The 26,059-nt window shown below is 41.1% G+C and overlaps 1 protein-coding gene across 4 annotated transcripts in view; it reads right to left on the minus strand.

Annotated features, from left to right (window-relative positions):
• Window positions 1-563: 563 nt before the first annotated feature.
• Window positions 564-26,059, minus strand: part of Cry1 (cryptochrome 1 (photolyase-like)) — a 53,355-nt gene continuing 27,859 nt past the window's right edge. For all 4 annotated transcript variants that reach the window (NM_007771.3, XM_011243349.2, XM_030244860.1 and 1 more), the window contains 12 exons: window positions 25,950-26,058; window positions 20,077-20,219; window positions 17,478-17,662; window positions 16,771-16,859; window positions 15,600-15,740; window positions 15,208-15,519; window positions 13,018-13,169; window positions 12,503-12,705; window positions 11,880-12,032; window positions 2,106-2,177; window positions 1,915-2,022; window positions 564-1,171 (listed from right to left, as the gene is read on the minus strand). In NM_007771.3, coding sequence (NP_031797.1) covers window positions 1,919-2,022; window positions 2,106-2,177; window positions 11,880-12,032; window positions 12,503-12,705; window positions 13,018-13,169; window positions 15,208-15,519; window positions 15,600-15,740; window positions 16,771-16,859; window positions 17,478-17,662; window positions 20,077-20,219; window positions 25,950-26,058 — 1,663 coding nt within the window. In that variant the 3' untranslated portion in view covers window positions 564-1,171; window positions 1,915-1,918. The remainder of the gene's footprint in view (window positions 1,172-1,914; window positions 2,023-2,105; window positions 2,178-11,879; window positions 12,033-12,502; window positions 12,706-13,017; window positions 13,170-15,207; window positions 15,520-15,599; window positions 15,741-16,770; window positions 16,860-17,477; window positions 17,663-20,076; window positions 20,220-25,949; window position 26,059) is intronic.

The following is a 26,059-nucleotide window of genomic DNA, read 5'->3' on the forward strand; positions in this document are numbered from 1 at the left end:
TATTGAGGACAGCAAAATGAAAAGCCAATAGTTAGTCAATATAACCTTTAGTATGAATGCCTAATCAGCTCAGCAAGAAGAGTGACAGTGAGAACAGTGGCAGCTAGCTTATGTAACCCAGGGCACATGCAGCCTGCAGCTGACACATACTGGGTGAAGTTGTATGCCCTACAGAACTAAGAGCACTTCACATGAAACTGGTCTCTGAAGCAGATACTGTCCTTCCTCCCATTTAAGTTGGAAAACTCAAGACAGAAAGGTAAAGTCTTGTCTAAGATCTCAAAGCTACTAATTGGAAGGCTTTGATTTTGAACCCACACTCTTAGCTGCTGCCTCACACGGGCTGACTTACAGACACAGACCCATTATGTGAGAACACAGAAACCAGACTGGAAAGCTGCCTTCCAGATAATTCGAAAGATACTATCTGCTAGTCAGAGTACCTATTCTTTCATTCAGAATGGTGACAGACACATGCCTTCTATATTTGTAATCTAGTCATGCCTCACATAACAATCTCTTACCAAGCAAACAAAATGAGAAATGAACACAAGTACACGAGATTCCATATTTGCATATACTTTAATAACAAAGTCACGGTAGATGTAAATAAAGAGGCGGAGAGACAAAGGAGCTCGGCACAATGCACTGCGCAAGTCAGGAGGCTGTAACACAGATGGCCCTCGCTGACAGAGGCCTATGCACTTGATTACATGTATTCTCTAAAGCATTATTATCAAAGACTGCAAAATTAGATCAAACACTGATGTCTGGAAAAATGTGCCCTAAAATTTTAACAAAGTCTTTTAAGAAAGTTTAAAAACTTCCCATTTTCCTGCAATGACTCTCAAAACTCTTGAGATTTATATCAGAATATCTGTTAACTTTAACTTTTACCATACATGAAAAATTATCAAAAATATACTGATGAGTCTATTCTAACTGTGGCTTATATTTACATTAAGCAAATCTCTTACCAAGATCTTATATACAAATTACCACTTGTCCTATATGACATTCATTAAAAAGTTAAAAACCACAGAAATATTATTAGAAATAATGTTTGAAATGTAACTGTTTTCCATGAATGAATGACATTTTTAAATAATTTAAATGAAAAGTACTGACTTTCCCACCAACTTCAGTTGCGAGGACTCCTCCCACACGCTTTCTGTGATTTAAAGGGGGGAAAAAAACAAGTAAAACTTCATTGCAAAGAATTAAATAATAATAAACTGACTTTTACTTCTAGAAATGTATAATAAGGTTGGCATAAAAACTGAGTGATAATGTAAACAGTTTAAGATAACCAAAAGTATGAAAATCTTTAAAAACTGACAAAAGTAGGATGTAAATACTTTTCTTAATGACTTAGTCACAAAACAGTATCATAAATTGAATTATATTGGATGTAGGCAGGAGTTTTGCTACTTCTAACAAGGCCCAGCACTGATTAAAAATTAATGATGAGGTTTTCAAAGCAGTGTGACAGAAGATGAAAAGATGACCATTTGTGAAGATGGCTCAGAAGGATCATTGCAGTGTGAGGCTGGCCTGCATATAACCTTGTCTCAAACCCCCTCCCTCCTTACACATCAATACTTAGAATAAAGGTGTGGGGGAGGCCTTAGAAGGATCTTATTAGGCTATTGAAAGGAGAAGCTTATAGTCCCATCGTAAGAGAACCACGTCCTCTTCAGAACCACAAGCTCCTCAAGTGCAGGCAGACTGAGGTTTGGGAGCCTGGCTCTGAGCTCAGTGCTGTCTGTAAAGGGGCTCCTCTCCTGTTCAGACACCAACTGCGTTTATAACAACTGCTCATATGCTAGAGTACGGATTCATCCTCACGTAGAAGTTACTTAATTGTAGTTATATACTCTACTAAAGCAGGGAAGAGAAGACCTAAGTATTTACCGTATCAGTTACTGCTCTGCCGCTGGACTTTGGGGCCGACACTCTGGGCATCCTCTTCCTGACTAGGACGCTTCCCACTGCTGAGGCCGGTGCCCGCGGAGCTTCTCCCTACGTATTTACAAAGGCTGTGTGAGAGAGCTGGGCCAGGAGGAGAGCCGCAGGGCGGGCGGGCTCGAGCTCACTGTCCTTACCTTGCTTGAGTGAGTGAGTCTGCTGACTGTCCCCGTGAGCATAGTGTAAAATACCACTTCCTTGAGAGCAATCTGGATTTAAAACAAAAGAAAATGATTTAAAAACTTAAGATATAATTATGTATTAGGACTGTAAAGCTAACTTTTAGCTTATATATTTAAGTTTAGATATATACTTTTCTCAATTTTAACTCAGTCAAAAAATTACAATCTCAAATCAAGAAAACTCTTGACAGTTCAAGGCAAAAATAAAGCACTGGTTGTCTTTTATTTTCACTTTGAGTGCAGTGTTTACATGTATGTATTTTTGTGTGTAGTACATGTCATGTATGTGCTCGTATGTGTGCAGGCCAGAGGTTGATGTTAGGTGACTTTCTCAACTGCTCTCCAGCTTAGCTCTTTAGACAGGGTCTGTCTCTCCCTGAGCCTAGACCTCACTGACTGGCTAGACTGCATGACCAGTGGGCTCCTGGTCTTCCCATCTCTTGCCGGTGCCAGCGTCACAGATGTGCAGTGCATCGCCATACCTAGTTTGCACACGTGCGAGTCCTTGCACAGCCGGCGCTCTGCTGAGTAAGCCATCTCCTGTGGTTTAAAAAGGTTTACTGTATTTTTAGTTATGCGTTTATATGTGGGTATGTGCGTATGAGTGCAGGTGCCCACACAGGCCAGGGACATCCCAATCCCCTGGAGCTGGAGTTAGAGGAAGTTAGAACCACCCAAAGTGGAGGCTGGGGACTGAACACAGACTCTTTACAAGTGCAGTGTGTTCTCTTAACCGCGGAGCCACCTCTCCAGCTCTAGCACAGGCTTTTTTTTTTAACCAGGTGATACCTGGAAACGACTGTGATGATTTGTATATGCTTGGCCTAGGGCGTGGCATCATTAGCAGGTGTTGGAGTAGGTGTGTCACTGTGGGCGTGGGCTTTAATACCCTCCTCCTAGCTGCCTAGAAACCAGTCTTCTAGCAGTCTTCAGATGATGTAGAGCTCACAGCTCCTCCTGAACCATGCCTGCCTGGATGCTGCCATGTTCCCACCTTGATGACAATGGACTGAACCTCTGAACCTATAAGCCAGCCCCAATTAAATGTTGTCTTTATAAGAGTTGCCTTGGTCATGGTGTCAGTTCACAGCAGTAAAACCCTAACTAAGACAGTGACTATAAAGGGAAAACATACAGGCAGCAGTGAGGAAGATGACGGTCCTTCACCCTGCCCTTCGGGTCCACATCCTTCTGTCAGAGCCCTTTAAAAATCTGTTTCAATGGAGATGAAGGAATAAGGCTCTGCTAGCTGAGAGCTAAACAATTCAGATCTAAAGGCAAGACACCCACATGGAGCAGTTACTTAAGCAATTTAACAACCCTTTCAAAAAGAAGACATCATATAAGTAAACTGACTTCCTAGAACAGAAAAGCTTTACAGAAACATTGTTTTTTCAGTTAGTATGCTCAGATTATGAAAAGTATGTGCAAGCTGGGTGTGGTACATATGTGTGATCCCAGAAACAGGAGACAAAAGCATGAGGGAGAAGAAATTCAAGGGGTCCTTGCTCAACACACAGTGAATCAAAGGCAGACAGAGCTACACGAAACTGTTTCAAAACAAACCAATGAACAATAACTCAAAACAAACCAGAGAGGAAGAGAGAAAAAGAACAGATAGCCACATGGCCCATGGGTCAGGTCACTCCAAAACTATACTCTTTTTGCTGGGCATAGTGGTATATACTTGCAATCTCAATACTTGGCAGGTCAAGACAGGAAGACTGCCACAAGTTTGAGGCCAGCCTGGTCTACACAGCAAGTTCCAGCACATCTACGGCTATATAACAAAACCCCATTTAATAAGGAAAGAAATGAATACTGAAACTTAGTCATTATGTTTCCTGTTATTGAAAATAGACTCTTGGGGCTGGCGAGATGGCTCCGTGGGTAAGAGCACCGACTGCTCTTCCAAAGGTCCTGAGTTCAAATCCCAGCAACCACATGGTGGCTCACGACTACCCGTAATGAGATCTGATGACCTCTTCTGGTGGGTCTGAAGACAGCTACACCGTACTTATGTATAATAATAAATAAATCTTTCAAAAAAAAAGAAAAGAAAAGAAAAGAAAAAAGGAGAGAAAAGAAAAGAGACTCTTGCCAGGTGGTGGCACACTCTTTTAATTCTCTCCCTTTCTGTCTCTCATTAGAAAAGAACAGGCTTCTTGAAAGAGATAAGAACCAAACACAACAAAATAAAACATAATAAGACAAAGCAAAATCCATCACATCGAGTCTGGACAAGGAAACCCAAAAGAAGGAAAAACCCAAGAGCAGGCACAAGAGGACAAGAGACCTGCTCTTTTTCACACTCAGGATCCTAATACAAATACTAAGCTAAAAGCTCTAATATATATGCAGAGGACCTGGTACAAACCCACGCAGCCCTGCCTGGGCATGCTGCTTCAAGACTACTTATTTTTATTAAATGCTGATCAAGTTTTCTTTTTGGATAAGGAATTCCATTCTTCAGGTACTCAGAATTTAAAAATTGTCTATCTTGGCTCACAAATAACAGCCTCCATCCCTGGGAAGGGATATTCCTATACTATAATTAAGAAGCAAGCCAGGTGGTAGTGGTGCACACCTTTGATCCTGGTACTCAGCCAGGTCTACAGAGCAGGTTCCAGGACAGCCAGGGTTACACAGAGAAACCCTGTCTCAGAAAAACCAACAAAACAAAATAGAACAAAAAGAAAAACAAACAAAAAAGAAAAAAATTCTATCAAACTTTCAAAGAAGACCTAATACCAATACTCTTCAAACTATTTCACAAAATAGAAACATAAGAAGCACTACCCAATTCATTCTATGAAGCCACAGTTATGCTGCATAGTCCCTCTTGTAGATGGAATAGTTTCTGTCTAATCAGGAACTTGTCACAATTTCCTTTCATAGAGGACTTCATAAGAAATTTTCTATTTCTATCATGTCTAATGTTCTAAACAGATTTTTAAAACTGGTTTTAAAAAACCTTTATATAATAATTTAAGATTTAAAAAATAATAATGCAGTATTTCACTTAGTAAATGTTCAACATTTCTTTGCTTACAAGTATTGGATTTCCTTAAAAATAAATAAAACGCTCATGTCCATAAAAAAGAATGAAAGAAGCACTCCTACTGACACTTTAATTCATAGGCCTTTGTTTTTGTTTTTGTTATGTTGATACTGTCATTTGCAGATTGGCCGTTTTCTAATTGTGCTGAGAACATGGGTGATAAGGCTCACCATATTTAGGAAGAGTTGCCATGCATGACACTGTCTACGCCTTCTCATGAAGCCTTGATAATGTTTTGTAATGTCACTGACGTGTATATCCTGAGACAGACACATGACAAGTTCATGCCCTATGCCTCATATTACAATAAAAGGTCAGCAAACGCATCTCCTTCTGAGATCGGGCCTTGTCATGTAGTTCAGGCTGGTTTGACCCTGAGAGCCTTCCGAGTGCACAGTCATCAGTCCCTGCTGACCACCTGCTGCACTTACACGCCCCGTGATGCTTTACTCACTGCTGTCTCACAGCTGCTGACATACTACAGATACAAATATTATGAAGACACAGGATCTACACCACAGGGCTCAGAGTCCAGGAGGAAGAAGGCTTACTAATTACAGTGTTATTAGGACACAATGGTGATTCTGAGGAGGGACACATCAACTGAAGGTCCTTAGACCAGGCTCAAAATAGTAACCTTGGTTGCAGTTTCTTAATTCATCAATTCTGTTCATTCTTTAGATACTTAATGAATAACCTTGAAAACATTGTACTGAGTTAAAACACCTGGGGACACACACACACAAACATACAGATAAAGAGGGAGGGAGGAAAGAAGAAGGAAGAGAAATCCCTAAATCCTCACGTCTTCAGGGCCTTTACTGCAGTTATACTCAAAAAATGCTGAGAGCATGTAAGAAATAATGAAATGGAAATACGGTTTTACTCCAGTGTGTGTTTGTGTATACCTTGTGGGAGTTCTGTCTTTATATCATGAGGCTCCTAAGGATCAAACTCAGGTAGTCAGGCTTGGTGGCATGCCCCTTCCTGAGGTAACTTGCCCACCTGAAATTCACTTAAAAAAAAAAAGTATTTCCCACCAAATGTGGGGATATGTCCCTGTGGTCTCAGGTTTCAGAAGCCTGAAACAGGCTGCTCCTGAGCTTGAGGCAAACTAGGTTATATAGTAAGACCCTATCTCTAAAACAAAACCAGCTTATCTTTGGGAATAAGGCACGGCTCAGGTGGTAGACTACAGAGCAAAGACTGTGGGTTTGATACCTGCACTTCGGAGTAACAATCTTGTTCCAGAAAGTTTTGTAAGGGCAAAAGCATTGCTTCCCTTTATGTTATAGTCAATAGCACAAAATGGGCTTTTCACAAAATTATGACTAAAAACTCAAAGAGATTGGGCAAAAGCTACATAAAACACATTGGAAATTGGTTACAACAGGGAAGTTTTATACAGAAACTATAATGGCTATGCCTACATGCACAAGACCTGCACAAAATCAGGGCACACAAAATCCCAGCACTGATGGGTAAGGGAACCGTGACTCCTCACCCTAGCCTGAGGAGCTACTGATAGGATGTGGGTCTTGAGAGACCCCCAGACTCCTGTTGTGAATGGCTATGCATGGGCAGCACCATGTGGACTCTGAGTTTTAGAAACAGAGCACGAGAAGCCTGGAGCAGCCTGTGTGAGGGTGAGGCACTGGGGAAAGGGAAAAGGTGGGTTTGATCAAAACACTACATGCATCTGTGAATTCTCAAAGACAAAAAGATTCAGGAGGAACTGCACTGGAAGTTCAGTAAGGACTACGTTAGCTGGAACTATACAAGGCACTCTTCCTCTTTTACATTTTTCTGTGTTTTCTAAATTACACTGAAAATTATTATTTTATTGTTTCCTCCTAAAATGAATCACTTATGCCTACTGTTCATTACAGGTTCATGTGCAGTATTGGAAAGGAGCTTATGACAGGCCTTCTAACACACTGTCATTTGAATAGCTATGGTGGTTAACACTATCAATGTGACAATCTCTGGGCATGCCTGTGGGTAGCATCTTACCATGGGCTGGGATCCCAATTGAATAAAAGAATACAGTGAGCTGAGCAGTAACATTCGCCACTGCTTCTCCACTGTGGATATCATGTGACCAGCTGCCTTCAGTTTCCGCCATCGTCACTTCCTTGCCATGGCAGAGTCTATCCTTGATAGTGAGCTCACGTAACCCCTCTCTCCCTCACACAATGCGATGGCTGAGAATGTGCCATAAGCTTCCAGTTGTTGTTTTTACATTAAGAACAATTTTGAGATGTGTGTGTGTGTGTGTGTGTGTGTGTCTGTGTCTGTATACACCTGTGTGGAGGTCAGAGAACAACTTTCAGGAATTTTCTTCTTTGGCCAATGAATGGCTCCCAGGGATTGAATTCAGCTCACTAGGCATCTGGGAATGGAGAGTTTCTGCTTTTTAAACAAATCCCTGGTTTCTTATGAGATCTCATTTGCAAGACAAAGCATCAAACCTGGCAGCTATTTATTGTCCATGATCCCAGCAAGGGATCTCAGCAAGCTGAGGGGAAATGAAGTTGAGGGGAGCCTAAGTCAATCGCCAGACTGTCTCAAATCAAAACAAGAGCTGGGTCAGGGACGTAGCTCAGTTAGCAGAGTCCCTGTCAGGCACACAGGCAGCCTACATTTAATCCTCAACATCTCATAAAAACTGGGTCCACTGCTGTAATCCCAGCTCCCAGGAGGCAGAGGCAGGAGACTATAGTAAAGCAGCCCGGACTACATTAAGACCCTATGTCCAAAGAAACAAAGGTTCTTCAGCTTTCAATACCACAGTTATTAAAATCACTATTTCCAATCTTCTAATCATATCAATTTCACCTGCCCACAGAAAACAAAAACAATTGCTTCTAAAGAATTATTTTTGCTATCAGTTTCCCAGATAATAAGTTTATTTCCCTGAAACACATGACAAAAGCAAGCAATTTCTAGAAATGAAGTGTCAACCAATCAGGAGTTTACAGTGAGTCTGACAAGCACTAGTGCATTATCAAAGCCAAAGGTGACCTGGGTAAGGCAACTCAACTTCACATGCACATGTCACCAGAGAAGACCCGTTCATCTACACACCCACACACACACCCACACACACCCACCCACCCACCAACCCCACTACTTTGAACAACTCACAATGAATTCTTGCTATGTAAGGGCATGTTAGTGTCTGCCTAGCAGGGGTGGGTCTATGCAAAACATATGGTACACAAAGGCTGTCCCAGGATATTCTGAGTTTTCTGAGGCTAAGTTGGGTCAGAAAACCAGAACCCAAGCACCTGGAGCACTGCTGCCCTAGCTCTGAGGTGAGGCTTGCAGGGGTGAGTGGGTCACAGGGCCAGAGGGTTACATATGGCCTCACGGTCACTAAATTCACCTAGTTTCCTATCACACCTGGAAGTCCCTCCCGCCCACTGCACTCATTTCATTCCTGCGCCCAAGGTGAACACTAATGTACTTTTACTCTAAAGCAGTGGTTCTTATGGGTCATGACCTGGGGCACAGGCCAAACAGCCCTTTCACAGGGGTTTCCTAAGACCATCAGAAAACACAGGATATTCACAAACAGTAGCGACATTACAGTTATGAAGTAGCAACAAAATACATTTATGATTGGGGTCACCTCAACACGAGGAACTGGATTAAAGGCTCACAGCATTAGAAGGGTTGAAAACCACTGCTCTGAAGACTTGCCACTTCTGCGAGATGTTCTTCTTCCCATCTGGCTCATATGAGGTTTTTGAGGTCATACATAAGACATACGCTGCTGTTTATAAGTAACGTTCGACTGTGTGGGCACACTACATACTTTACGATTAAGTTGTCATAAACAAGCACTTCTTAGCTTGTGGGGAAGATGTGTTTCATTTGCGGAGACTAGGCGGGAGTGGGGTTTGGGGTTATACAGTAAATCAGGCTTACTTTTTCACAAGCCATGGTTTCTTTCTCCAAAGCCCTGCTGTGTTGTGCACTCGCACGTCTAGGTTTTCCTCTGCATCAGCATTCCCCTCTACCCCAGCAGGTAGACGGTAACCATCTTGCCCCTGTCAGCCTGGCTCTTTTCTTTCCAGGTTGTCGCCCTGTCCTGGACTTGGTGATCCATGGCTGGTCACTTTACGTGGCTGTGCAAAGCACAACCTCACAGTGCTTGGTGAGCAATGATGCTGATGAACAGACAGTTTTTAATTGAAAACAGTACACTAAAAATGAAATTAAAACTAGAAAATAGATGGCGGTTATTTCACTATAAAAATAAAAAGTACAGTAAGACACAATTGGGTCTATGACAAATTTCCTAAGCATAAAAAAGTATAAAAATGAAAAAAAAATGTAATTTGTTTTGCAGAGATTAGAAATTTTCCAGTCATTAAAAAAAAAAAATCCTCCCAAAGAGAGGTCCATGTGTAGCTTAGCAGCAGTACCACACAAAAATGTCCCCGAGGACTGTGAACCTGGATGTGCCACGTCAGGCGCTGACAGTAACAACCCCCAGGAAGGACAGGCTTGGCAATAAAGCAATGGAATTAAAGTGTCTACATCTTTTCAAGTCAGGAAAGCTTCCTCCTGACAAAAGAAAGGCTTGCCCTGTGCAGAGCGAGCCCTGAGGTCTTTCCACAGTGTTGAGTTCTGACATGCTCTTGCTTCCATCTTACATTAGCAGATGCAGTCCACCATCTTCTGAAGCCAGCCTTGTCTGCTCCCTGACCCACTATTCAATGAAGCAGCGACTCGGGTCTTCACCTTCTGCCCTCTACACTTCAGACCGGAAGTGCTATGTGGGTTTCTATTCTTTATGTCTTTTAAACGCCTCAGAGAAACATCCCCAAAGGTAGTGTAGGCAATCATTTACACAACTATAGCAATCTCATGATTAATTCTGTAACATGAAAAATATCTTATTTCATAAATTTATGAAGCAAAAGGAGCTCAATTTAACTTGCTATCACGATTAGCCTTTAGGATAACTCCAAATGAAGGGCTCAGGAGCAGTGTGCCCCATCACACACAGGTCATCAGTCAGGCACCTAGAGCCAACTAGCACCCACCTGCCTGTCATCAGAGTGCTCCCCAAAGTTTCTGTCTCTCACACTTGTGTGGGGGCTGACATGGCAGGCTGAGAACTGAGCAAGAGAGGTGAAAGACCTTTCAAAACAACATACAGAGATTTACTTCAAATTACAGGAGGCCTGCAGAGGATCATGTCTGCAGTAAACTGTCACCACTGGCTGCTGTTTTCGGGCGAGTCAGGTCCCAGCAGTGCAATATTTCACCCTATAAACAGTACAGGCCTGCTGGTGTGGAAAGCGCCTGAGCTGCATTCAGTCTTATGCAGCTACTTACTAGCTGTGAGGTCTTGTAGGCCAGCTAACCTTCCTGTGAACTCACCGCCCCGGAGATTACTGTCAGGGGTAGCCCAGTCCCTACTCCTCAGTACAAGACTGGCTGGAAAGCCACGTGTTTTCTTCCCCACAAAACGAACCCTTGGAAGGTCGCATACACGCAGCTTTTACAGAGACTTAAGAAATTTCTCATTACAGTTACTTCGTAAAGGGATTTTATTCTCAGATTGGGAATACAGCTCAGTGTGTAGAATTTTGTCTCCCAGCATTAAAAATTCTGCCTTTAACTTTCAGCACCATAAAAAAGGGGGGAAAAAAGAGGAAGAAAACGCTTTATTCTGAATAACAGCTTAGAACATGCCATACCTTAAAATAAGAAAGCATTTCTGAAGTGATGTTTGCTTTGAATCTTATTACTCAGCCTCACTTGAGTTTTGGTTGTAGCCTTAGAAAGCTAATGTAACAATGCAAATTTCCAATATACACTGTCTTCTAAGGAATACTGATATGTATTTTTAAGTTACATTTGTCTGTGTGTCTGCTTGTTTTTATGTACACTGTGTGTGTGTGTGTGTGTGTGTGCGCAGGTATCTAAAGAGGCCAGCACAGGGTATATGACTCCTGAAGCTGGAGTTACAGGCACTTGTGAGATATCTGGTGTGTGATCTGGGAATCTGACTTGGGTCCTTTGTAAAAGTAGCAAGCACTCTTAGCCACCAAACCATCTCTCAGCCCACAGAGGGACTCTTGACACTACTATCACACATAGTGAAAATTGATTAAGAAACTAAACAGTTTCTCAGACAAGACTTTGTAAGACAAACTCGTGTGCAAGAGGAAGATGCACAGATGCTGGTATCCGGTGAATTGGTCAGCTAGGCCTGCAGACTACCAACCTTTTAAGCTAGCTTCTAGTGGATGTGTACCTAGTAAGAGTAAAAAGTACTGAACATTCTGAAAATAGGTCTGAGTTTCACTTTGTACTCAAGCTGATCTTGATGGCAGAGTTGCTTAGTGGGCACCACTTACCTGGGCTTGTTCTCAGAACCACATAAAACAAACAAAACAAAACCCTTACCATTCACTGTATAAGACTTTTAGCTTGACTCCATATCAACTACATGCAATGATATTTTGCATCTTTAACATCTTTAAAGGGGGGATGGAGGGGATGTACACTTGTATGCATGAACACAAACAACGTTTAACTTTAAAAACAGCTTTTCAAAAAGTAAAACCTATTCCAACAAGGCTCACTAAGAGTGGATTTGATCATTACCCTCTTTATGTTACCAAGTCCAGAAACGGCTCACTTACTTCCACCGCTACAGCTCGGGACGTTCTCTCCAGGAGCATAGCCCATGAGCCCTCCATTCCCGCTGCTGCTACAACTCGGGACATTCTCTCCAGGAGCATAGCCCATGAGCCCTCCATTCCCATTAGAGTTAGAAGGGACCGAGGCGAGAAGACCTGAAGGGAAACATTTGCCTATTAAATTATGACCAAACAGCAAAATCTTGCTGGCATATGCAATAACACAGGGCCCCTAATGAAGGAGCTAGAGAAAGTACCCAAGGAGCTAAAAGGGGTCTGCAACCCTATAGGAGGATCAACAATATGAACTAATCAGTAACCCCCCCCCCCCAGGGCTGTGTCTCTAGCTGCATATGTAGCAGAGGATGGCTCAGTCAGCCATCAATGGGAGGAAGAGGCCCTTGGTCTTGGGAAGATTATATGCCCCAGTACAGGGGAATGCCAGGGCCAGGAAGCAGGAGTGGGTGAGTTGGGGAGCAGGAAAGGGGGTGGGGGGGGAGGGTATACGGGACTTTGGGGATAGCATTTGAAATGTAAATGAAGAAAATATCTAGTAAAAAAAATGCTTAAAACATTATGACCAGAGCTGACAAGGAGACACGTCCAGGTGATGGGTACCGACATACCTAGCCCTCTGTACCGGGAAAGCTGCTGATAGATCTGCTTCATTCTTTCAATATTCAGTCTGCTTGCCTCAGCATGGTTCACCATCGGTTTGGGGTAATTAACTCCTATCAAACACTTGGCAACCTTCTGGATGCCTTCTGGTGCATTCCAAGGATCGTAGATATATTTTGCAGGGAAGCCTCTTAGGACAGGTAAATAACGCCTTTTGGGAGAAGGAAGAATTTTTTTTTTAATCAGCGGCACTATAAGCACATTATAATAAAATATGAATCATGAATAAAAAAAAGCACATCTATAGCCCTGAAATGATGTGTCACTCCTCCCAGTCCTGCTGCCCACCAACAACACAGAGTGTCTTGAATTCAGAGATGAGCCTGCCTCTGCAGCCCAGGTCTGGGATTAAAGGTGTGCGCCACCATGCCCTGAAATACTAGAGAATACTAGTGTTGCTAAGCACAAAGAGCTAGCTCTTCCTTGGATTAGCTATTTCAAACTGAATGATAACCACCCTTACCTAATATAGTCTCCATTGGGATCTGTCCTCCTACCAAAACCCACAGGGCAGTAGCAGTGAAAAAATTGCTGAAAAAAGGAACTGCAGGACAGCCACATCCAACTTCCAGCATTTATGCTCCAATCTGCATCAAGCAGTAACTCTTCAAAGACCTTGGGAAGAAACAGTAAACAAGCAATGTACATATACATTTACCCAAAGAGCATCTCTCAGGTCACTGTAGAGCAAAACTCAAGACAAGAAAATCTAGATAGAACTGAAAATTAAACATTCTAAAATATACATTGTATTCTAATAAGAAATTTCTGGGAAAGAATACACAGGAAATACAGCTTTCTGGATAGAATTTACTTCTATAATTGTGGAGGTTTGAATGAGAAGAGGCCCCACAGGCGTACACACACACATGAGAGCGCACGCGCGCGCACGCGCGCGTGTGTGTGTGTGTGTGTGTGTGTGTGTGTGTCGCGCGCGCGCGCGTGTGTGTGTGTGTGTGTGTGTGTGTGTGTGTGTGTGTGTGTGTGTGTGATAGAGACAGGGACAGGGACAGGGTAAGGGAGACGGAGAGAAAGGACACACACACACACACACACACACACACACACACACACCTGTTCTGTAGTTGGATTGTTTGGGAAAGATTAGGAAGTGTAGCCTCTTTGGAGACAGTCTCTGGCAGTGGGCTTAGGGTTTCAAAAGCCTATGTCATTTCCTGGGTGTGCAATCTCTCTCCCTCCCTCTGCTTCATACTTGTGGCTCAGAAGTAAGCTCCTGCCTGACTCCTGGTCCACATTCATGCCAGCCTCCCTGCTGCTGTGCTCCCACCAAGATGGCCACAGACTCTCAAACTCTGAAACCATGACCCTAATTAAATGTTCTTGTTTATAAGTTTCCTTGGTCATGGTGTTTGGTCATGACAATAGAAAAATAACTAAGACAATATCCTTGGAAGTGCTACTAGTGGAAGAGTAAAAAATTACTCAAATCATTGAGTTTTAAAGAGCTGTAAGATATTCATAGAATAAAAAAGGGTAGTATCCCACTTTTAAGAAAGCAAAAATATCACCAACTAAATCACAAGGAGAAATACAGAAACTTGGATGTGCTGCATAGGGACAAAGGGATCATGCTGCTATAAGGTACCATACATGCAGTAGCATTATAGTTTACATTTCACATTCTCTGATCCAAAGAAAATATAACTAAATAATGTATTAATAAACCTGTTAATTAGGTACTAAGAGATACAAGTGATAGAAAACAAATCCTTTAACAATTAAAAATCAAAGAACAGCATTAGAAACAGCCCCTAAGGAGATGAGATGGCTCTTTGGGTAAGGGGGCTTGCTGCCAAGTCTGACAACCTAAGTTCAATTCCCAGAACCCACATGATGGAGAGAACCAACAAATCCTCTAGCCCGCCCACCCACCCACAGATAAATTTTTAAAAGTTTTTAAAAAAAAATAAATAAAAAGAAGAAACATTCCTTGAATTGGAAAGATTAATATAGCTAGACAGGCAACACATGTTACGGGTCTTAAGTATAACTTCATGGTGATGGTATGAAACATAGTATGCTTCAAAATAATGCATTAAAGGATTAGTAAAATGGTAAAATAAGGGATTATGATATAGCTTACAGTTCATGTAAGGTGAACTCACTATTTCTAAGCGCTCATGGGTACGACAGAGATTGCCATATAAATACATCTACCCAATCAATTAATTTTCTTACTCTTAAAAGTAGCCGACAATGTAGCCCAGGGTGACCTGTAGTCCAGGTCTTCTCATGTCTATCAAGTAGCATCATCAGACTGCAGGCCTTCACTACCACAAGAGGCCAGACTGCTGAACAGTAATAGCGCTCTTAGTAGACGGAAGGTTTAACTGTAGAAGTGACTCTTGGGTAAGCAATTTAATGAGCCCATCTGAGTTTCACACCTTGCTCTTGAAAACTGGGTCTCTACTGTGGGCATCACATGCTTATCCACTGGAAAGCCTGCAGAACGGACAAGCGCAGCCCTGCACCCCACAAGCCAAGCTCTTCCCCACCTCACTCTGCAGCCCAAGATGTGAAGCTTCCCCTACCCAGCTTCCCAGGCTGCTGCTGCTCGGATTTCAGATGTGCACGAGCACACCTCAGTGTAGCCACAGACTCCTGCAAATGCTACGTCAGTCCGAATATTTACCTTCATCCCTTCTTCCCAGCTGATCCACAGGTCACCACGAGTCAGGAAACAGGCAACCGCGTGTCTGGCTAAATGGTGGATCCAGCCCTCCTGACGAAGCTGAGTCATGATGGCGTCAATCCACGGGAAGCCTGTCCGGCCTTCTGCCCATTTGGCCAGAGCCTCGGGGTTCTTGTCCCAAGGGATCTGAACACAGATGGGGTTCCCTTCCATTTTGTCAAAGCGTGGGTTGTTTGTGGCTGCTGTATAAAAAAATTCACGCCACAGGAGTTGCCCATAAAGAGAAAGGGGAGGGGAACTATTCTTCTTTACCTGCGATTAAAAAACAAAAAGTATTACCAGAAAAAAATTTTAAAGTATTTCAAAAAACATACTCTGACTTCAGATAATACCTTTTTGTAGAGATCTGTTAGTTTGAAATAAAACAGCCGACATGATAAACAACCAAAGCGGAGATAAGGACTGAGTCCAGTTGGGCTTGCAAGCAGGGAGTTTGCATTCATTCGAGGTCGTTCAAAGTTTGCCACCCAGGCCTGGAAACACAGAGACAATTAAATTAACTTCTCTAATCACACTAACATGAGCTCAACTCTCCAGCACCGCATGGAAGGAGTTGAGCTCACATACTCACACTCACACACACACACACACACACACACACACACACCTCAAAACTGAGGATTTTGAGGAATTTGTTATTATCCCACTATAGATCTCTGATTTAGTAACTGGAGAAAGGGACTTTAAAAGGTGACTTGTCTTTCCCTGAAGCCATCCATGTACAGCATGCACTCATGTGAAATAAACGGCCATCAGGTCCCCAGCCTCAGGAGTGAAGCACCTTCACCCTGTCTCTTTGAACACTGGGTCAAAGGAATACAATGGTGTGCCTTGCCTTTCCTAAGGTTTCAGATGCTCATGGTCGAGTAATGATAGTTGGAAAACATTAAAGGAAAATTCTACAAATAACTTGTAGGTTTTAAATAATTTATTATAGTAGATCACAATTATACTATCTTACCATTAGTGAGTATATGAATCTCCTGATGCATCTAAGTTACAAACTAAGCTTTATTAAGAGACGGGAGAGGGCAAGGATGAGGGTCATCTGCAATGGGAGAAGTATCTGAGGGAGTGGCGGAACAGGATCAATACATGGGAGTCTTGCTAATTTCTACAATCAATACGTATTACCAGTGATACCAACAAAACAGACAAGTGAAACTGTCTCATGGGACCCACTGGAGTCTCAGACAGAGCAGCATGGCTGCAGGCAGAATCCTGCTCCAGCCCGTTAGCCAGCTGATACGGGTGGGAAGAACAGAAGCAGCAGCCTGGCTCCAGCAACAGGAAGAAGCAGGCAGGAGGAAAGGGCAGTACCTGATGGCTGATGGTGACTTCCAAACGTTAGATTTGTGCTGCTGTAACTATTTCTGTCGGTCTTCCTTTGTCAACAGCATATTCTGTCTAAAGCTTACGGCTAAGCCTCCCTGGATGTGCCTGGTCTCATCTAAACAAGGCTGAGATAATTTCTGAAAGGTTTATTTGGAATCTACATTGTACCTTTCTTTCCAAATGCCTTTCCAAACGTGTAAGTGCCTCAGTTTCTCCTCCTGGCCACACTGCAGAGGACAGGCCATCTGTATCAAAGCCTAAGGAAAAAGAACCAAATAAATGAAGAAAGGAAAACATCATTAATATTGTAATTATTATAAAACAAAAAAATCACTGTTTTCCTGACCACACTTACTTGGGAAACAAATCACTCAGCAAAAATAAAATAAACAAATAAATACAACTCTACAGGCCTACACTGGCTTACAGAGGACTACACAGGACTACACTGGCCTAGGCCCCACCCAATGACAGACTCCTGCCCCAAGGACCACACATGGTTCCCATTTTTAGGATGCACATTGTCACCTGACAGCCAGTCACAGTTTAAGAATGCACATGAGATATTTTTGGTTAATAGGTTTCTCTTTTATTTTCCCCTTTACTCTTCTCTTCTTCCAGTAAAAATACATTAGAAGTGAAATGTCCAAATGATTTATGACTATGAAGTATTTTAAAATATATTTTTAAATTACTTGGGAATTTCACACATCGTATTCTGATCACACTGCCCTTACCTGTCCCCCTAAAGCTTCCTAGATCCCCCAGATCTCCCTACCCATCCTGACTGTGTTCTTTCTGACTTTTCTTAGTCAGCCATCAGGTCCACTTTGTGCTGCCATGCACTCTGGGTGCTTATCAGCGGCTGCACCCACCGAGCTCTTCCAGGGAAGGAACGCCATATTTCTCATCATGGTCATCAGACAGAGGGGTCATGCACTTTCCTATCACATCTGATGTGATGGTGTCTGCTGGCATCTCCAGTGGCTCCATCTTGCTGACGAGAGTCTGAAACCTTTTATATGTTAGAGGTGGCTGTCCGCCATTGAGTTCTATGATCCTGTTACAAGAATGAGTAAGATACAGTTAGTAAATGCTAATATAGCTTGGCTGATAAGCTCAAAAATGCTTATATCAGAAAATTTATCAATTAAGATATTTTGAATGTTAGCTTCTGATAAGACCAGAAAATGTGTTCAAAAATATTTAATGAATGTAAAACCATTCTCTTGAATTCCTAGATGTCTACTAGGTGTCAAATAATACAGTATGCAAACATCAAATCATTGATGGCAAGTATTTAGGATTGTGACTAAAAACTAACAAAGTAGTTCAACTAGCCTATAGATCATGTATAGAAAAATTAATATAAATGGACAAGTGAAAAAAATGAACCAATTTAATAAATCTCAAGAGGCACCAATAAAACTAAAGTAGATTGATAATTCTAACGAGAAATAATCAGCAGAAGTAAAACATGCTATCAGTAGTGGGGCGCACCTTCAATCCCAGCACTCGGAGGCAAAGGCAGGTGGGTCTCTATAAATGCCAGGTCAGCTTGGTCTACAGGGTGAGTTCTAGGACAGCCAGGGCTACACAGAGAAACCCTATCTCCTCTTGCCCTTTCTGCTGTGTCCCAATTTCCTCTATGGACGTGAAGCCTCCACAGCTGTTTTCTGTTGTGTGGGTCCTTGTTACAGACCTCAGCACATGTATCTGTTCCCAGCACCTGCCCCTAGCTGAGCTTTTGTTTTCCGTGGTTTCAGTTACTTGTGTTCAATTGTGCTACAAAAATAGTATGTCTAGACTCACATAACTTATTACAGCATACTGTTCTAAACGTTCAATACCATTGTTAACCTCCTATAACTTATAATTTACAGCCAAGCTTTGCCATGCTGTGCTCTTTAGATAGACAGCACAGTGAACATGGGTTCAACGTGACTAGTGGTTCTTAACAGCCACCAGGGCTTTGGAATGCCCTCATGGATAAGGAGAGAAATATTATGCATACATGCACCCCAAATTCCAAGTCATTTATATTTAAGTATAGTCATTAATATTAAGTGCATTATGTAGTTATTGCTGACCACTGGGTACCTCAATCCTACAATAGTTCTAGGGAAAGATGCCAGCAGCACTTCCAAGGGTTTGCATTAAGTCTAGACATGGTTTCAGAGTAAAAGCTATCCTCCCTGCTGTAAGTACAGTTTGTTTTGGTTTAATATTTTGATATTACATATAGGGCTATAATGAAGTTTGTTGAATTCAATAATGCTACAATGACACTATTAAGTGTCTCTTAATTATCTACCAGCAAACTGAAACTCATAGAAAAGATTTTTACACACGTGTGCGCACAGACGCACAGACACAGACACACAGACACACACACACAGACGTACAGGCACAGACACACACACACACAGACGTACAGGCACAGACACACACACACACACCGAGTCTTTGGTATGTATTCACAATCAACTCAACAAAACCTAATTTTACAATATGGCTGAGTCTCCCATTTAGAAGCAACTTCTCTTACCCTATTCTGTCTGCTCCATATTCACCCATTGACGTTAAGAAAACTGGGACCTGATGGAAGTGTTGGTACCAAAAGGACTAGCACATGTAAGACATCACCAAGGGAAGACGCGTGTCTGGATCAAGTAATGGTTTTATTCATTTACTTGCTAACACAAGTAAAGTCAGTTTGTTGTGTTGTTTATAGAATTAGCTTTGTTAACTTGGTATAATGTGTAAATAACTTAAAAGGTAAAATTACTTAATAGATACACAAATTGTGAATTCTCATGTTTATAAAGACAATTTCATGCCAGAAGTTACTGTGAACTTAGACAGCTCCTGAATCTCCCAAGCATGTGCTCCTGTCTAATGCAAGCCGCAGGCTCTGCCTGTCACAGCGCCCCTGGTACTGCCACACACCCCATCAACAGACACACGGCAGATGGGATGTGAGGCCATGGTTCAGAGGACTCTAACTGGGTAGGTTATGACTTCAGTTTTCATCTCAACTAAATGAAGGGATAAGCTAGTGTACATATAATAAAATCACACAGAATATATCAAAGTAAGATATGGAAATGTGTCAAATAAGCTCTTAATTGAATTATGCTGACAGCCCTGAAAGGCAACAGTGGGCCAAGGTAGCAGTAAAAACAAAACAAAACAACAAAAAAAGAGTGTTAAATAGCATTTCTTAGTTTAAAACTGAAGCACTAAAAATTTTCTTATTCACCGTGGTATTACAACTGAGTGAATAAAAATCACAGCAGCTAAATAAAATGCTAAGGGCTTGATATAAACCCATTTAATTCTTAAAATTCTGATTCAAATATTTCCAATTTTTATAACCTTACTCAATTATGTACTTAATATCACCCAAAAGTGTACCTAAAATGTCTAAGATGGCAATGTCATTACATAATTTCTCGTAATAAAAATTCTTACTTGTCCAGGTCATACAGTGTATGTGAAATGCGCACGATGACTTCCACGCCAGCCTCAGTAGCCAGCTTCTTGATAGCTGCATCTCGTTCCTTCCCAAAAGGCTCAGAATCATACTCAATTGAGAGTTTAGTGATGTTCCATTCCTAAAACAAGACAAAAGGGGGCAACAACACATTACAATTTTATAGTAATGTTCTTCTTATAACAGTAAATAAGAAGTTCAAAATCTACATCAAATGATTATACATAAATCAGATTTCAAATATGAAGACAATTACACAATTTATCAATGTGAAAATATGCAGGTGACATACATATGCCAACGAGATTTCTGGCTTGTGCTTGGCATGAGCCAGTCTAGCAATATACTTAAAGCATACTCTTTATATTAAAGTGCTTAGGTAGTATTCGTTTTTTAATTACCTACACTACCTTATTTAATTCTGGATGAAAACCACCTAAGTTTGGCATTTTGCAGATAGTTATCACTTTTTTCAAAGGGACGTGCTCATGTTCACGGAGATAGAAAACATGAACTTATGCCTGCTAACGCTAAGACCGCTCTGTAACAAACCTTTGGTAGCTCATGTGGTATGAAACTGTTCTGCCGAGAACGAGTATTTTATTTCTGATCATTACAAATGTTGGCAGTAAAAAACTTGGAACCAGGAATGAAAACAGCAACTTCTGACTGATGCTGTATATATATACACAATACACATACAATTGTATATATAGTTACTATAAATAAGGAAAACTATGACTTAAGATAATTAAATGATTTTCTCAGGAATGTAGTCCTTTTGTTGAACTCTAAAATCTATTCTAATTAGCTTCAAAAAGGAAAAGAAATACTATAATTCTACAATTCCTTAACTGACTATATGATACCAGATTGTAACAGACCAAATGTGTTCCCAATAAAGCCTTCTAAATTCACGTTATACATTTTGCAGTTGGTTACTTTCAATTAATTTTTTTCAAGTGTGTGTGCTCAGATGTGTGGATACCAAGGAAGGCAGAAGAAGATGTCAGGTCCCCAGGAGCTAGAGTTATAGACCACTGTGGGTATTGAGCTCTAAATTCAGGTCTCTTGGAATAGCAGCAAGCTCTCTTAACTGCTGGGCCATCTCTCTAGCCCAGTACATACATTTAAAGCAAATTTAAACATTTATTCTATTTCTTCCTAGAAATTCTTGAGAAACAATCAATGGATTAAAAATAAACACATTTAAAGTTCTGATAGATGGGCACATTTTCAGCTATGTTGATTTACACCCCATCAACACCAGTATCCTAGAGTGACTGCCAGCTGCATGTATTAGTTATCTTATATAGATGTCTGTGAAACTAAGAGAAAAGTAAAGATTTAAAAGGTTTTCTTTTCTTGAAGGTCTTGAATGTATCAACATTAAGAGCTGTTTACCTTCAAGAAGAACCGAGGAAAGGAAATAACTATTTTACTGCCTTCTTCCTATTTGTTAGTACAAACATGCTATTTTTTCAATTTAAAAATACAATGTAAATGAGGGTAGAAAACATTGTGTATATATATTTATGTATACACATTTGTCTCATGGCATGGCATACAGTTGAGTAGTAAAAGACACAGGATTTGAAGCTGAGAGTCCCCTGGTGAGAAGACTGCTCTCTTTGCTAGACACACTGCAAAATGCCCCTTGTCTGCATTATGCATTATGGGCAGAAAGCTTGGAGTGTCCAGTGGTCCTGAGCATCACGGTTTCCATGTGTGCACTTGTGTGCACGCTAGCCGATGTCCTCCTGATTCTGTTGTACTTAGCTCTGTTCCTTAGAGCTCGTTGTAGTTTAACAACAACGACTCTTTATTGTCTAAGTCATGAAAACCTTTTGCCTAGTGAGTATCTTGTAGTTAATTCTATGTATTTTTTTGAGAAATAATAATATGTTTAATGGTGTTTGAGGTGAGTCAATAAATAATACTCTCTGCTATTTTGTTGAGTTCAGGCATGTACATCAGAGAAGTAAAGGTCAAAATATAAAAAGCGTCCGTAGTAAAGCTAAACTGAAGGAAATATTACTAGATTTAGGACAAATCAGCTTGCTGACGGTTCACATCTGAACTCAACGTTACCTGTCCTGCCAATCATAAGCAGCACTTCCTTGCCTAGGGCTACCACTCTGGGTACAAACGTTACTCAGAGGAGAATGGAGTGTATGTGGAGCAGAAAAGGAACTGTCTGAGCCACACCCACCAGTTCTTTCTCCTAAACTCATTAAAGTCTCCATCACTCACTTCTTTCCTGGGAATGAATTAATGAACATCTTTCTACAAGAAAAACTGCAAAGCCAGAGAGAAGAACATCCCCTGAATATTAAATGTGTTTACGCACCACAGACTTACAGGAAGGTCCTTCTCTGCCATGTCTTTTTGTAACTAGCTTAATCATTCCTTTTCTATCTTTGAGGTGAAAAGTTCTTTGATTCCTTTCTTTCTATAATTTTGAAAACTATTAATTTTTCCCCAGAATACTGCTGGAGGTGACTTATACATATTTGGTATTCTCTTGCTATTGATTTTTAATTTAATTCTGTTGAAGTCAGAAAGTACAATTTGTGAGACTTCAACTGTCTGATACCTATTTTATTAGTGAGTGTGGTCCATTTTGGTAAATGTTTTTTGTGCGTCTGTCTACTGTGTAATTTCTGGATGTCTTGTTCTACAAATACCAGGTACAACAAACTGATTAAACACATAGTGAATAAACCTAGCAGAGTTCTGATTTTTTGTGTTGCTGAAATAAATGTTCCAGAATAAATGGAAGCTCTCTCTTTCTGTGTATTCATGTACCTATATTGCATTCATTAATAAATATATTGATTAGTATGTGTGTGTGAGAGCGTGCATGCCTCAACATCCAATGGAGGTCAAAGGACATCTTGCTGGAGTCACTTTTCCCCTGGACCATGTGGTCCAGAGATCAAACTCAAGTTGTCAGACCTGGTGACAAGGGCTTTCCCTGATAAACCATCCAGCAACTCTGTGTAAGATGGCTTGAAACAATAAGATGCTATTCTATCCAGAAGAAAAATTTTAAAATGTGCTTAAATTACTTACTTTTATTTTATATGTATGAGTATTTTCCCTGCGTGTATGAAGTATTTCACAATGCATGCAGTGTTCTCAGAGGCCACAAGAGGGCACTGGATCGCCTGAAACTGGAGTTCCAGATGATTCTGAGCTGTTACTTGGGTTCTAAAAACCAAATTCAAGTCTTCTGGAAGAGCAGTAAGTGTTCTTAATAACTGGGCCCTCTCTCCAGTCTCAGAGCAGAAAATTCAACAATGTAAAAAAGACAGCTGGCCTGAGAAAATGTTTGTCTAAAAACAAAATAGAAATCCTGGTATTTATTATAATAACCAAAATCTTAGAAGATATTTCCTTCTCCACTTTTTATAAGCTGTGGATGAGGTACTACCATTATTTCCAGGCTGCTTTCCTGTTAAAATTCTCCCACACACCTAGGTTAAATGAGAATTCTACTGTAGTGAGCACTTTCTACTAGCTAGGTATTAAATGTTTCTATCATACTAACCAGGAAGGGAGGGAGGGAGGGAGGAAGGGAGGGAGGGAGGGAGGGAGGGAGGGAGGGAGGAAGGAAGGAAGGAAGGAAGGAAGGAAGGAAGGAAGGAAGGAAAAGAAGGTTAAGTAATACTTATTTGTTTCTAGCTGGAGGCCTTCTCATTCAGGAAAAGGAGTGTCTCTTTTTCATTAGAAATACTGCTATTTTTGCTGGGCATGGTGGTACAAGCCTTTAATCCCAGCACTGGGGAGGCAAAGGCAAGATGAATCTCTGAGTTTGAGGTCAGCCTGGTCTACAGAGAAACCTTGTCTCAAAAACCTGGGGGGTTGGGGAGGAGGCAATTTTACAAAAATATGATAAATCAAATAGCTGTAACATATGCAGATATGTAGTTAGGGAGCATATATGAAGTAAGTAGGAAGGAAAGAATATAAAAGGTTAGTTAGGAAAATCAGCTTCTTTTTTTTTTTTTTTTTTGTTTTTGTTTTTGTTTTTGTTTTTTGAGACAGGGTTTCTCTGTATAGCTCTGGCTGTCCTGGAACTCAATTTGTAGACCAGGCTGGCCTTGAACTCAGAAATCTGCCTGCCCCTGCCTCCCAAGTGCTGGGATTAAAGGCGTGCGCCACCACGCCTGAAAATCAGCTTCTATATGCTCAGAGATACTGAGATGAGCTAACTGTATATCTTGGGCAATTCATTTAATTTCTCTTAGACCAAATTTTCCCTTTGAGAAGTTTTCACTGGACTAAAACTAGGAGATCAGGAAGACTGTTCAAATTAAACCAAAACAAACCAGAACTCCCAAGTACTATAATTTTGCACTATCAATAAAGTTCCAGTGTTACAATCCCTTGATCCCAGATGTCCTTGTCTTAGTGCCTTTTCCTGTTATGATAAAAAACACAAGCAAGTTAAGACAGAAGGGTTTATTGTGACTCACAGTCCCTTGAAACAGTTTGATCACATGACATCTACAAGCTGCAGAGAGTGATGAACCATACTGCTTCTCAGCTCAACTTCTCCATTCACAGTCCAAGATCTCAGCCAGGGAATGGTGCCACCCACAGTAGATGGCTCTTCCTACCCAATCAACACTCAAGACAATCTCCCACAGTCATGTTCACAGGCCTATCTCCCAGATAATTTTAAATACCAATTTGACAGACAAGATTAGCCACTGCTGCTGTCTTTTTTTAAAAAAAAAAAAAAGCCGGGCGTGGTGGCGCACACCTTTAATCCCAGCACTCGGGAGGCAGAGGCAGGCGGATTTCTGAGTTCAAGGCCAGCCTGGTCTACAAAGTGAGTTCCAGGACAGCCAGGGCTATACAGAGAAACCCTGTCTCAAAAAAAACAAAAAACAAACAAACAAACAAACAAAATCTCATAGGGCTACAGGGAAGCTCAGATGGTAAGAGCACTGACTGCTCTTCCAGAGGTCCTGAGTTCAATTCCCAGCAACCACATGGTGGCTCACAACCATCTATAATGAGTTCTGATGCCCTCTTCTGGTATGCAAGCATACATGCAGGGAGAACATTGTATACATAATAAATAAATAAATAAATAAATAAATAAATAAATAAATAAATAAATCTTTTAAAAAATTATCTCAGGAGGAACGTAAATGTGAACAAAGATGTTAACTGGCAATTCCTGTATTAGCGAGAGACCTAAAGGAGATGGCCAAACATTTAATAGGAAACCAGCAAAAGAAATAATAATAGAGCTATACATGTTACTACAATAGCACTCTATAAAAGACTCAGGATATACTGTGAAATGACTTCCAGCATGTGAAGAAAGCATGGAACAGAAAGTAGTGCATAGCATGTTCTCATCTGACGGCTAAAGCCAACAGAGACACAAGCATGGACTCTAAACTCTAACTCCTGTTCGTGCGAAGGGTGTTTCTGCGTGCACAATGTGAGTGACTGCTGCTCTGTGGAGAGGCCGTCACAGGCCGAAGGAGGAACTTGTCTTTCTTCTCTACTGTCTAATTTTATTATTGGCATTTTCACTGAACAAAAGAGCTTCAATTTTATTTTTTTATTTTTTTGAGACAGAGTTTCTCTGTGTAGCCCTAGCTGTCCTTGAACTCAGAGCTCTGCCTGCCTTTGCCTCACAAGTGCTAGGATTAAAGGTGTGTGCCACTACCACCTGACCAAATGTTTTTAATTTTAAAATATTATTTCCTATGCTCTCATCATTTATTTACCAAATATGTTGACTGTTTACCAAATATGTTTATTTACCAAGTATTTTATTTTTTCTAGCAAAAAACACTATTTATGCATATATTTTTCAAATTACCTTGAAAAGCCTGGGAAATACATCAGCTGGCTGTCCCCGAATCACAAACAGACGAGAATTTAATTTTCGTAGATTGGCATCAAGATCCTCAAGACACTGAAGCAAAAATC

The sequence above is a fragment of the Mus musculus genome, chromosome 10 (assembly GCF_000001635.26).
Source record: "Mus musculus strain C57BL/6J chromosome 10, GRCm38.p6 C57BL/6J".
NCBI lineage: Eukaryota > Metazoa > Chordata > Mammalia > Rodentia > Muridae > Mus > Mus musculus.